Here is a 13,648-nt window from a genome sequence, read left to right as displayed (position 1 = left end):
TGGAGAAAGAGTGTTTTTTCCATTTACCCAACATTCTGCCTTTTCAATGTACGCAGACTGCAGACAGAGTTGGCCAGCAAGAGCCGGGAGAAGATTGGCCAGACCCAACGACAAGAGACTCTGGTCTGTGGGCCCAGGCCCAGGCCCGTCATTATTCACTGTCACACCAAAGCACCTCGTCATCTTGGGCTGCCTGTTGGGGAAACTTTCACTGGATGGGACCTTCCCTAACTCAGCTTTAATCCTATTTAACAGGATTTATTGGATATGGCGATGGTTCTGCCTAGAAATTCCCTTGGAATGACTATTGCTCTAAGTTCTGGTTAGGAAAAACTGATGCTCCCAGGGAAACTAGCAATGATTTGAAGAAGCTTATAAGGTTTATTAGAAAGAGCCTGGATAGGGAACCAGAAGACCTGATCTCCAGCCTATTCTTTCCCAGCACTGTGTCTGTAGGAAAGCCATTTAATTTCCTTTAGTCTCATGTCTTGTCCAGCTCATAGGAACAAAGAAACTAAATGTAAATGGGATGCTTTAAAACTACTGCTGCTGCTGCTAAGTTGCTTCAGTCGTGTCCAACTCTTTGTGACCCCATGGGCTATAGCCCACCAGGCTCCACTGTCCACGGGATTCTCCAGGCAAGAATACTGGAGTGGGTTGCCATGCCCTCCCAGGGATTGAACCCATGTCTCCTGCAGTTCCTGCATTACAGGCAGATCCTTTACCACTGAGCCCCCAGGGAAGCCACTAAGTAAAACCACTAATGCTATACAAATATAAGGGATGATGATGACAATGATTATAAAGGTTCTAGTTCTTGCTACTAAACATTCCATAGTTCTGACAAAGAGATGGTTAGTTTTGGCAAAAACCCAGTGACTGTGTGACTGTTCAGAAGATAGATACTGCTGGGTAGCAGCATTGCACCAAATTCACCCACAGCCCCATCCTTTGCCAGCAGAGAGGGCTCAGCTGGTAGACAAGGCTGGAAACAGATTATAGCCCTTCAACAAAGCTCAGCCCACTGGCCTTCTCAGAGGCTGAGTGCCTGACCTTGGCCTCATGAACACTGTGTTCTACCCCCAGAGCTATCTTTCCCAGGCTGTGTTCTCCAGAGAGAATGAAAAACCTGTGGCTGCCAAGGTCAGGTAAAAGCAGAAGAGGAGGCTGTCACTGCTGTTCCTGCACATCTGGATGGTTCTAAGGGCCAAGAGAAAGAGAGGTACTTTTCAACTTCGAAGATCCCATTGGATCCTGGTCTAATTCCTTTTGAATCCATTTGAAAGAATCAGAAGGTGGTTCTAAAAAGAAGAAAGAATCCCAAGCCTGCATGAAGTCCATTGGTTGTAGGATGGTGTTGATCATTCCTAATCCCATCAGTCTAGCTATTACTATCAGGAAAGGAAAGACTCAAGATGGCAAGTAGTCTGATTCTCTTAGGGAGCCCCTCCAGGAGGAGTGGGGTGATAAGAATAGACTGGGAAGATCCTATTGGCCACCTTGGCCTGCCTCCAAGTTTGGGCTCCAGTACCCTGACCCCACTCATTAGACCTCACAACTGAAGGGACTATGGACCTACCAACCCTCCCAGAGCAAACGGCCATGTTCAGACAGCACTTCATCCCAGAACTGAGGGAGTTAAGGCTACGGGTAGGTTGAGAAGGCTCTGGTGTTCTCTATCTTTTTAAAAATTTTTTAATTGAAGGATAATTGCTTTACAATGTTGTGTTGGTTTCTGCCATACAGCAACATGAAGCAGCCATAAGTATACATGTATACCTTTCCGCTTGTGCCTGCCTCCCACCTGATCCCCATCCTACTCCTCCAGGTCATCACAGAGTACTGGGCGAAGCTCCCCGTGTTATACAGCAGCTTCCCATCAGTTATCTGTTTTATACATCAGTTCAGTTCAGCCGCGCACTCATGTCTGACTCTTTGCGACCCCGTGAACCGCACCATGCCAAGCCTCCCTGTCCATCACCAACTCCCGCAGTTTACCTAAATTCATGTCCATTGAGCCAGTGATGCCATCCAACCATCTCATCCTCTGTCATCCCCTTCTCCTCCCACCCTCAATCTTTCCCAGCATCTGGGTCTTTTCAAATGAGCCAGCTCTGCATCAGGTGGCCAAAGTATTGGAGCCTCAGCTTCAACATCAGTCCTTCCAATGAACACCCAGGACTGATCCACTTTAGGATGGACTGGTTGGATCTCCTTGCAGTCCAAGGGACTCTCAAGAGTCCTCTCCAGCACCGCAGTTCAAAAGCATCAATTCTTCAGTGTTCAACTTTCTGTATAGTCCAACTCTCACATCCGTACACGACTACTGGAAAAACCATAGCCTTGACTAGATGGACCTTTGTTGACAAAGTAATGTCTCTGCTTTTTAACATGCTGTCTAGGTTGGTCATAACTTTCCTCCCTAGGAGCAAGCGTCTTTTACTTTCATGGCTGCAATCATCATCTGCAGTGATTTTGGAGCCCCCCAAAATAAAGTCAGCCACTGTTTCCTTGTATCCCCATCTATTTGCCATGAAGTGACGGGACCGGATGCCATGATCTTAGTTTTCTGAATGTTGAGCTTCAAGCCAACTTTCTCACTCTCCTCTTTCACTTTCATCAAGAGACTCTTTAGTTCTTCACTTTCTGCCATTAGGGTGGTGTCATCTGCATATCTGAGGTTATTGAGATTTCTCCCGGCAATCTTGATTCCAGCTTGTGCTTCAGCAATTCTCATAATGTGCTCTGCATATAAGTTAAACAAGCAGGGTGACAATATACAGCCTTGACGTACTCCTTTTCTATTTGGAACCAGTCTGTTGTTCCATGTCCAGTTCTAACTGTTGCTTCCTGACCTGCATACAGGTTTCTCAAGAGGCAGGTCAAGTGGTCTGGTATTCCCATCTCTTGAAGAATTTTCCACAGTTTATTGTGATCCACACAGTCAAAGGCTGTGGCATAGTCAATAAAGCAGAAATAGATGTTTTTCTGGAACTCTCTTGCTTTTTTGATGATCCAGCGGATGTTGGAAATTTGATCTCTGGTTCCTCTGCCTTTTCTAAAACCAGCTTGAACATCTGGAAGTTCACGGTTCACGTATTGCTGAAGCCTGGCTTGGAGAATTTTGAGCATTACTTTACTAGCATGTGAGATGAGTACAATTGTGTGGTAGTTTGAGCATTCTTTGGCATTGCCTTTCTTTGGGATTGGAATGAAAACTGACCTTTTCCAGTCCTGTGGCCACTGCTGAGTTTTCCAAATTTGCTGACATATCGAGTGCAGCACTTTCACAGCATCATCTTTTAGGATTTGAAATAGCTCAAATGGAATTCCATCACCTCCACTAGCTTTGTTCATAGTGATGCTTTCTAAGGCCCACTTGACTTCACATTCCAGGATGACTGGCTCTAGGTGAGTGATCACACCATCATGATTATCTGGGTCATGAAGATCCTCTTTGTACAATTATTCTGTGTATTCTTGCCACCTCTTCTTAATATCTTCTGCTTCTGTTAGGTCCCTACCATTTCTGCCATTTACTGAGCCTATCTTTGCATGAAATGTTCCTTTAGTATCTCTAATTTTCTTGAAGAGATCTCTAGTCTTTTCTATTCTATTGTTTTCCTCCATTTCTTTGCACTGATCACTGAAGAAGGCTTTCTTATCTCTCCTTGATATTCTTTGCAACTCTGCTTTCAAATTGGTATATCTTTCCTTTTCTCCTTTGCTTTTTGCTTCTCTTCTTTTCACAGCTATTTGCAAGGCCTCCTCAGACAGCCATTTTGCCTTTTTGCATTTCTTTTTCTTGGGGATGGTCTTGATCCCTGTCTCCTGAACAATGTCACGAACCTCCATCCATAGTTCATCAGGCACTCTGTCTATCAGATCTAGTCCGCTAAATCTATTTCTCACTTCCACTGTATAATCATAAGAGATTTGATTTAGGTCATACCTGAATGGTCTGGTGGTTTTCCCTACTTTCTCAATTTAAGTCTGAATTTGGCAATACGGAGTTCATGATCTGAGCCACAGTCAGCTCCCGGTCTTGTTTTTGCTGACTGTGTAGAGCTTCTCCATCTTTGGCTGCAAAGAATATAATCAATCTGATTTCAATGTTGTCCATCTGGTGATGTCCAGTTGTAGAGTTTTCTCTTGTATTGTTGGAAGAGGGTGTTTGCTATGACCAGTGCGTTCTCTTGGCAGAACTCTATTAGCCTTTGCCCTGATTCATTCTGTACTCCAAAGCCAAATTTGCCTGTTACTCCAGGTGTTTCTTGACTTCCTACTTTTGCATTCCAGTCCCCTATAATGAAAAGGACATCTTTTTGGGGTGTTAGTTCTAGAAGGTCTTGTAGGTCTTCATAGAACCGTTCAACTTCAGCTTCTTCAGCATTACTGGTCGGGGCATAGACTTGGATTACCTTGATATTAAATGGTTTGCCTGGGAAATGAACAGAGATTATTCTGTCGTTTCAGAGATTGCATCCAAGTACAGCATTTCGGACTCTTCTTACACATGGTAGTGTATATTTGTCAATGTTACACTCTCGATTCTGCCCTGCAGGTTCATCTGTACCATTTTTCTGTATTCCATATATATGCATTAATATAGAATATTTGTTTTTCTCTTTCTGATTTATTTCACTCTGTATAATAGGCTCTAGTTTCATCCACCTCATTAGAACTGACTCAAATTTGTTTATTTTTTGGCTGAGTAATATTCCATTGTGTATATGTACCACAATTTCTTTATCCATTCATCTGTCAATGGACATCAAGGTTGCTTCCATGTCCTGACTATTGTAAATGTTCAACAGAAATGAACATTGGGATACATGTGTCTTTTTGAATTATGGGTTTCTCAGGGTACATGCCCAGTAGTGGGCCTACTGGGTCATATGGTAGTGTTATTCCTAGGTTTTTAAGGAATCTCCATATTGTTCTCCACAGTGGCTGTATCAATTTACATTCCCATCAACAGTACAGGAGGGTTCCCCTTTCTCCACATTCTCTCCAGCATTTATTGTTTGTAGATTTTTTTGATGATGGTCATTCTGACAGGTCACTGTAGTTTTGATTTGCATTTCTCTAATAATCAGTGATCTTGAGCATCTTTTCATGTGTTTGTTGGCCATCTGTATGTGGTGTTCCCTTTCTGGGAACATTTTTAGGAGTGTAAGGAGTGTGCTGAAATCAATCCTTGAAACCATAACATTTCATCATCCTTGTCCCAGTTCTCCTGGCAAAGAACAGAGGGATATTTTCCCCCACTCTCTCACTGGTCATAACCTGAGTGCTTTGTTTTTTTAACCATTTCAAAGCATTTATGAAATCATTAGTTCAACTTTTATCCCCTCAGCAAACACACAAAGTAGGTAGCGGACCTTTCCCACTTTACAGATGGAAAAAGTGAGATATGGCTGCATGGGAGTGCCAAACAAAGAGTAATTCACTGTCCTGACTCCTGGTCCAGTGGCTCTTTTTGCCCCCCTGAAGAGCCTTACTTACACCTTCTTACTTACATCTGCTATCTCAACTAATCACCTATCAGGGAGCCTCAGCTTCTCCATGAGAGACCCCCAAAAGCCCACTTTTTCATGAGGAATAATATTATATTTACAGTCATCTCATTATTAAATTCATCTTACGTTAACATTCTAAAAATTAAATAGTTTTCTACTTGAAGCAGCGGCTCTTTGAGCCACTGTTTCAAGAATTCATTCAAGAACTGGATGCCAGTCAATAAACTTCACATCAATCAGGCTGAACTATGATCATTCCTTTTCTGACAATTACATGATTGCTATTTACACGTTGAAGCATTACAACAACAAATCAATGTCAACATTACTGTTTACGACTTCAACCTCCATCAGCTGTGAAAACCATAGCTCCAGCTATGTATCTCTCTAGAACTCAGTCATACACATGCATCTCTGTCTATGGACATTACATTACTAGTCTACTTTTCCTGGGGGTGAGCAGCCTGAATGGTTTCCAATAAGGGGTATTATTTATTAGTAAACATTTTATGTCTTTTTTTTCTAAAATGGATTTGAGATGGATTACTGCCCCTCCTCTCCGACACACACAGAGACATGCACCAGAATAGTTTCTTTAAAAAAGGAAATTAATAACCATATACCCAGAAGAGAGATGATTCCACCTTAAAATATGAAGTAAGATGCTTATTGTACTTTTTACATTTTATTCAGCTCTGAGTTCCCTCGAAGTCAAGGTGAAAGTAGATATACATTATTTAGTGGTTCTTATATATGGAAAAAAGAAGGTGTTTACATTTATATTTCACTATTTCTTTTTATCACCAACAATTTGACATGATTTTGGATGAGTGTTTTATGTATATTTTTTTCTTTCCAAAGAATAATGAGTTAAATATAACCAGGGTGCATGCTTTCTGAAAAAAAGGCTATGGTTAACTTTGATACACTTTGAGGTTTGATCAAGAGAAAGATATAGAAATCCAGAATCTTCCTTACCTCCTCCAATTTGTCCACTCGCCCCACCAGTTTGGTGGTAACTGAATGCAGCTTCAGGAGATCCAAGCCATAGAAAGCTCCTTCCAGCATGTCTATAATGGTGGAGAGCTATGAAACAAGGGCAGGCATCAGTCCAAAGCTGGTGCAGATAGACCGAGAAGGAGACGTTTCCATGTTGGAGGCTGGACAGGGAAACCACTAGCCAGGAATTGAGAGGTGGCCCTCAGAACCTGGCACTTGTGTGGGTGGATAGGCAGACCCAATAGTGTAGGTGTATTCTGTCTACTGGAATACATGGTTAAGAAAATAGAAGAATCCTACAAGTCAACTGAGGTCTGAATATCTTCACCAAACAGTTTATACTTCCTTTATTAAGTCTATCAGTTGGATGCATGTCTGTCTTTCCTACTAGACTGTGAGCTCCTTGAAAGCAGTGCTATGTCATCTTCATCCTTGATTCCCCATAATACCTTGGCCCATAACAAGTGATATATAAATACTCAACAAAGTGGCTTATTAACATGCGTGCCTTGAGGATATGCTTCTGAAATACTTACATGCATTGTCTGCTGAAGTCCCTGGAAGATACCAGCAAGCTTTACCTTAGCACTAAAAGCAAAACTGCCCCTGGGAGGTAAAAGAGACCCAGTGGCCCACCTTTGAGGTGGCAAGTTGTCAAAGAGTACCCAGCTGTCTCAATTTTTTTGACACTGTCCTTCCTGCCAGTACAGAGCCAGTGGGAGAAAGGTGGCTGAGGTGCTGGTGACATCCAGGTCATGCAAAGTTTAGGCACAGGAAGCTGATGAGAGATGCTTAAAGTGAGCTTCCCTGCTAAGGACTATCCCTGGAAGAGTTTGCTGGACATACCTGTGCTCCACAGCCTTTCTGTTAGATAAGAACTCTGTGTGTGAAATGCTCATGTTTCAAAGCTCTCCTTCCTCTCCATCAGAGGAAGATAGCTGAAGCCTGGGTGAGAGCCGTGGAAGGGCAGCCAATTAGTATGTACTGTGATGATTCTCTGATTCCTAAAATTTTGCCTGCTATTGTTTCAGAACCCCCCTAGAGTCCAATCCTATAACTGAGTGATTGTGCCTTTGGTTCAGTAATTGTTTTGCAGCAGAGCTGCAGCTCTGAGTGACATGGCTGAATTCTGGGACACACATTTTACTGGTAAACCCTACTCTCCTTAAAGGAATATCAGTGATGACACGTTACCAAGTGTGTGCCAGCTTCTGGCATAGCAGTAGCACTTTACATGGTCGTTTATTATTAGAATGTGTCTATCGAGCCCCAACTATATGTCAGTCATTGTGCCAAGTACTCAATAGTTGTCATCTCATCTATCCTCAAAACCCGCAAAGGTAGATGTTATTCTTCCTACTTTTTAATTCAAGGAGACTGAGGTCAGGCCAGTTGAATAACTTGCCTATCACCATGCAGCAAGCACTAGCAACGATTTGAACTGAAGTCTGACTCTAAATCAAGCTTATCCCATGAGCCCACGCTACAGATGAAGAGGGGAAGGTGGCGATCAGATGAAGCCCTCAGCTGACCTGTGTGGCTGCCCCAAATAGGACCTGAGTTTCCCCACCCCGTGGTCCAGGATTATAGGATTCCAACTGTGAGTATAGTTGCTTTACAACGTTGTATTAGTTTCTACTGTACAGCAAAATGAATCGGCCATACGTGTACATATCATTGCTGTTGTTCAGTTGCTAAGTCATGTCAGATATTCATATATCTTCTCCTCTTTGGATTTACTTTCCATTCAGGTCACCCATTCGCTCAGTCGTGTCTGACTCTTTGAGACCCCATGGACTGTAGCCCGCCAGGCTCCTCTGTCCATGGAATTCTCCAGGAAAGAATACTGGAGTGGGTTGCCATGCCCTCCTCCAGGGGATCTTTCCGACCCAGGGACTGAACTTGGGTCTCCCTCATTGCAGGCGGATCCTTTACCATCTAAGCCACTAGGGAAACTCTTCAGGTCACCACAGAGAATTAAGTAGAGTTCCCTGTGCTATATAGTATGTTCTCATTAGTTATATATTTTATATATAGTATCAATAGTATATATGTGCCAATCCCAATCTCCCAGTTCCTCCCACCTCCCTCTTTCCCCTTGGTATCCGTACCCTTGCTCTCTAGGTCTGTGTCTCTATAGGACTGCAGTCTGCTGACCGGACCCAGAGCAGGCTCCAGGCCTCTTCTTCCCCGGGTCACCCAGCCCTGGCACTGAGGACTAATGGCTCACTGCTCTCTGTGTGTCTCTGGGGTGCCTGTTGTGCTGACAGTAAATCACGGCAGTAACTTTCCCGGGGAAGAACGCTGAGTTCTTTTGGCCAGCTGGGTCTGGCAGCTGCTCCCAGGCCCGGCCTCCTTGGCTCCAAAAGAGAGGGAGGCATACTTTGCTCTAGGCATCCCCCTCAGAGTTGCAAATGACCAGTCTGTCAGGTCATCAGCTCTGGATCCACACGCAACACTCTCCGGCCCAGAGACCGACCTCCTTTAAAGGCTAAAACAGGGCCCACTTACTCCAAGGCCTTGATCCCCAGCAAAAGCCTTGTCACACTCATGGGTCCCTAAGGCACCCTCTCATCTAGGCATCACCCTCCACCAGGTCCTACCTTCAAGTCCTGGCTGTCTGCCTCCCGAAGCTTCTGGAGCCTGAAGTCTCCCTCACAGGGATTGAGGGCAGATGGAGGTGCAACACAGGCACACTTGCAGGATGAGCCTGAGGTGATGGTCTCCACTGTATAGAAGTCGTCCTTCCTGGAGGTCCCCTCGTTGACCCGCTGGCAGGCATCTCGGCCCAGGGGTCGCACTACACACTTGCACTGACAGTCCGAGCCCTCAGACACGGCCTTGACTTTGTCATAGTCTCCCAGCAGCTAGACAAAGAGAGGGAGACCAGGTTGGGGCTGTGCAAACACTAGCATCAGTCAGGGTCCTGAAAAAGGCTCTACATTTACTTTGTCAGATGTCCTGCTAGCCAGAGGTCTCCGATAACTCTGGTGTGGAGTTGAAGGGGTCATCGCAACACAATTTGCTGACTCTAGCATTTCCTGGAAGGCACCCTGAGTTCAGCTGTCTTTACTTATCTTGGAAAGCAGTGCATTTCTCAGGGAGTGTTAGTCTTTTATCGCTTACAGGAAAAAAACAAATAAGCTCCATCATTCTTCCAATAGTACTTGCCTTAGCTAGAATCCAGATTTAGACTGAAAAGGGAAAGGAGAAAGGACTGATGGAGGGATTGGAAAACTGACATTCCAATTTCAAGACTTCTGGCTTCTGTTCCCCTTCATTCATTCACCATTTATTGAGTGCCACCTTGGGACTGAGCTTGGTGCTATGAGAGGTAAAGCAATGAATGGGCCAGAGAGTCTGCTCTCAAGAGCTTGCTGTGCAAGAGGTCTATAAGTTACGATCACACCAAGCAGGAAGAGATAAGTACCCCGGATGTGGGAGTCCAGTGGGAGCACAAACAGAAGGCCACAGAGTGTGGCTCTAGCTGGGTACGAGGGAAGGCTTCTAGAAGGAAGTGGTATCTGATCTGGTCTCAAAGGATGAGTTAGATTTGGAAAAAAGAAACTGGGAGGAGAGAGACAGATGCAGATGTCAGTAGGTTTACTCAGCCCAAGGGTTCATTTGGCTCCTAGAATAGCTTCTGCACCCAAACCCCAGGCCAAAGCCAGGAAAGCAAACTGGCAGCACTTGCTGCCTCCACAGCACTAAACATTTCCTTCTGAGTGCTTGCCCAGGCAGGAAAACATGCAATGGCAGGCTTGCTGGAACCACAATCCTAGGCACTTGCTGGCGACAAGGCTCCTCCCCAGCTCCTCCGCAAGACATCCTCTATCCCCAAGGTCACGGCTCCCTCTGTGGGCACAGGGAACAGTTCCCTTCCTTTGACTAATGACCCTGGCAGGCAAGCTCTGAGCTTGTTGGAGTGGATATGTTCCTGGGATGCAGTTGGGGGAAAGAAGTCTTGTAATGTTTTTCTTGCAGAGGTTGGGTTTCTTCTAATACTAATATTTGTGTTAGGACTGTTGTCAAAGGCAGAATGGATCAGTGGAAGACAGAGTTGTAGTTCAAGATGACTTAAGTGGCCAGTCTTTATGGACTAATGGAAAATCATAGCTGTCTGCTCTCTGAAACTCTGCTTAGATTCCTATATAGCCCTACTCAGAGACTCTGGGTGAATTCTTTCCTTTCAGGAGGCTCAAGTTTCAGGAAAGTTTTTGTTGATGGTCCTCCAGAGCCCCAATGTGATGGATTTTTAAGTCTTTTTGATTTAGGGGTCAGTGTGAGGTTATGGATGAGTATAGGGCATGTATTAGCATAATTTTTAAAGGAAGGGTGAGGTGACTAATGTTTGATAAATGCCAAACTGGAGCCGATCATTCTTTCTACAGGAAGGAGTCAAAGACCCCAGTCAAAGGGCTTAGTAAAGGCAGAGGTAGCACTATAGGGATCCTTTTTCAGCCATCCCTCCTCCTCAGGATTAAGGTGACACCCAACACACAATCATCAGGCCGGTCCTGGAAAGCATGAAATAAGCAGTCTAGAGAAAACTGTTTTTTTACTGTCATGAGATCAGGGCTGAAGATGGTCAGAGGACCTGGCTCTACCCATCTCTAGGAGCCTTTACTGTTTCAAGCCTTATGGTCCTTATCTATAGAATGGGAGTAAGCATGCGTGAGGATTGAGTCAAATTAAACAAGTGAAAGCTCTTTGTAAAAGGATATGTTACAGATCCTGTCCCTATCCGCTGTCACTCCCCGCTCCTACACCATCTGCCAGACCTGAGTGGATCTGCATTTCCATTTTATCTCCCCAATATGAGGAGGGCCCTTATCATCAGTCCCTCAGTTTGGGGCTCACCTTATATTCATCACACTTGTTGCCGTTCTGTTTCCTCCCTGAGTGTCTCACTCAGTGTCATGAAATATCTCCCCATGGGTTACACCATCTGCCTTCCGTCCAACATGCCCGCCTGTTTTCACATTCCACTTCTGACAAACAGCCACACAGACAAGAGATGGCCATACTTTCCACAACGCTTGAACCAAAAGGTTTTGATATTTTTTCTTTCTTCTCAGGGAGTTGTGAGGTGTCTCCCCTTCCTTCTCCTCTCCTTTTCCCTGATTCTGTAACCTTGAAAGTCCCTATGACTTTGAGAGGAGGACCCACGTCTCTTCAGTTAAGAAAATGTTCTGATAAATGAAAAGCAAAAGCCCTCCACTTTGGTAATGGAGGGACAAACAGCTGCCTCCGAACGCTTCAGCGAGGACCGTCTTAAGGCTCTTGCCATCACGGAGGCAAAAGGAGTGGGCATGGGACTCGCAGCCTACCTGAGATAAAACGTTCTCCTGGTTGTCTGCTTCGTTTTGCAGAGTCTCGTCCTCTGTGGGTGCCACCGTCTGCACATCTGGGGGCTCGGTCGTCCTGGAGGGGGGAGTGCTGTACCCCCAGCCCCGAGTCGTAACCAGAGCGAAGCAGAGAACTAGCAGCAAAGACTTGGCCATGAGGAACGCGACAAGAGGGAGCTCGGCCCCTTGGAAGAATGGCTGGGGTCCGGTGCGGAGGAGGGCGGAGGGGGGCGGGGGGGGCGGGGTATCTCAGCAAGGAGTGAGGCGAGAGGGTGTCTTGGCTGGAGCCCCGGAGTGACTGCTCTAGAGCTGGGTGCGGCCGGGCAGGGCAGGAATGTGCGCCCCAGAGACCCTGGTCATCTCCTTCCCGACGCGATCAGCCGGTAGACAGTGGGGCGCAGGGCAGGAGGAGGTGACAAGGAAGGTGGAGGTGGCAAGGCGAGCGCGTCGTCCTCTGGAGAGGGCTCAGGTGGAGGGAATGGGTCCAGGAGGATGCGAGCGGGGCGGTGCGCGCCGGGGCGGGCGGCGGGAAGCCTGAAGGAGCACCGGGGCCCTGTGGGAGTGCGGGGCCGGCAGCGGCGGCAGTGGCGAGGGCTGCTGGGCCAGGGCGCCGCGAAGCGCTGGCGCGGAGGGAGGGCGGAGCCTCTATTGTGCCGGGCCGCGGGGATGCAGCCAGTTACCGCGCGGAGGAGGAGGAGGACCGGGAAGCGCCCTGGGCTCGGGCGGTGGGGAGACCAGCCGACCCCGCCCCCCACGCGACCTCAGCTGCTGCTCACGCCCTCCAGGGGTGACGTCGGAAGGGCGCCTCTTTCATCTGACCGCAAATGGGAGAGAAGTTACCCTGAGCAGGGTCCTTGAAGTTCGGGGATCCCTTGTGTCCATTCTCTCCGAGAGGAGCGAGTTTCCTCTGGGTTGACAGGTAGGTACCGAGAGCTCTCTCCAAGCGCGAGCCCGTATAGATGGATCCTCGGCACCCCCTCCTTTTATTGCACCTGGAGGACAGAAGGGACATTTGCTCTTGGATGTTTCTTTTCCTTGACGACGCTGGAAAGACACTTGGCAGCTTTGAACTTAGCGCCACTGGTCGTTTGTTTGCCTGCCACAGCTTTAGAACCTGGTAATACCTCCACCCAGAGGATAACTATTGAACTCCCTGCAGGAGTGTCCTCAGTTCAGTTCAGTCGCTCAGTCGTGTCCGACTCTGCGACCCCATGAACCGCAGCACGCCAGGCCTCCCTGTCCATCACCAATTCCCGGAGTCTACCCAAACTCTTGTCCATTGAGTCGGTGATGCCATCCAACCATCTCATCTTCTGTCGTCCCCTTCTCCCGCCCTCAGTCTTTCCCAGCATCAGGGTCTTTTCAAATGAGTCAGCTCTTCGCATCAGGTGGCCAAAGTATTGGAGTTTCAGCTTCAACATCAGTCCTTTCAATGAACACCTAGGACTGATCTCCTTTAGGATGGACTGGTTGGATCTCCTTGATACATGACTACTGGAAAAACCATAGCTAAGTTGTGTAATTATTAAAGACAAAGAGAGTAGTTTTTTCAGTAAATCTCTGATAGTCTGTGGGTGGGGGCTGGGGTAGGGGTGGGGGAGCTACTACCAGAGATGCAGTTGATTGTCCAAGGGGACAACTCTTACTGTCTTCGTGGTTTGGGACAATTGTCAGGATCTCTGTCACTAGATGATCTCTTAGAAGATGTCCACCTTCAACAGTGTGCAACTGTGTTACAGTATCCCTTAATTAGGTTCCATTTTATAAACCAACTGTGAA

The 13,648-nt window shown here is 46.5% G+C and overlaps 1 protein-coding gene across 4 annotated transcripts in view; it reads right to left on the bottom strand.

Moving 5' to 3' along the window:
* Positions 1 to 12,571, bottom strand: part of OLFML2B (olfactomedin like 2B) — a 46,422-nt gene extending 33,851 nt beyond the window's left edge. For all 4 annotated transcript variants that reach the window (XM_081491623.1, XM_081491624.1, XM_081491625.1 and 1 more), the window contains exons 1-3: positions 11,852 to 12,571; positions 9,125 to 9,388; positions 6,501 to 6,608 (exon numbers count right to left, since the gene is read on the bottom strand). In XM_081491623.1, coding sequence (XP_081347749.1) covers positions 6,501 to 6,608; positions 9,125 to 9,388; positions 11,852 to 12,025 — 546 coding nt within the window. In that variant the 5' untranslated portion in view covers positions 12,026 to 12,571. The remainder of the gene's footprint in view (positions 1 to 6,500; positions 6,609 to 9,124; positions 9,389 to 11,851) is intronic.
* Positions 12,572 to 13,648: the final 1,077 nt, after the last annotated feature.

The sequence above is a fragment of the Giraffa tippelskirchi genome, chromosome 5 (assembly GCF_054371585.1).
Source record: "Giraffa tippelskirchi isolate mGirTip1 chromosome 5, T2T-mGirTip1v1.2.pri, whole genome shotgun sequence".
Classification (NCBI taxonomy): Eukaryota; Metazoa; Chordata; class Mammalia; order Artiodactyla; family Giraffidae; genus Giraffa; species Giraffa tippelskirchi.
Note: the sequence above shows the minus strand (reverse complement) of the source record. Positions and strands in the feature narration are given on the sequence as shown.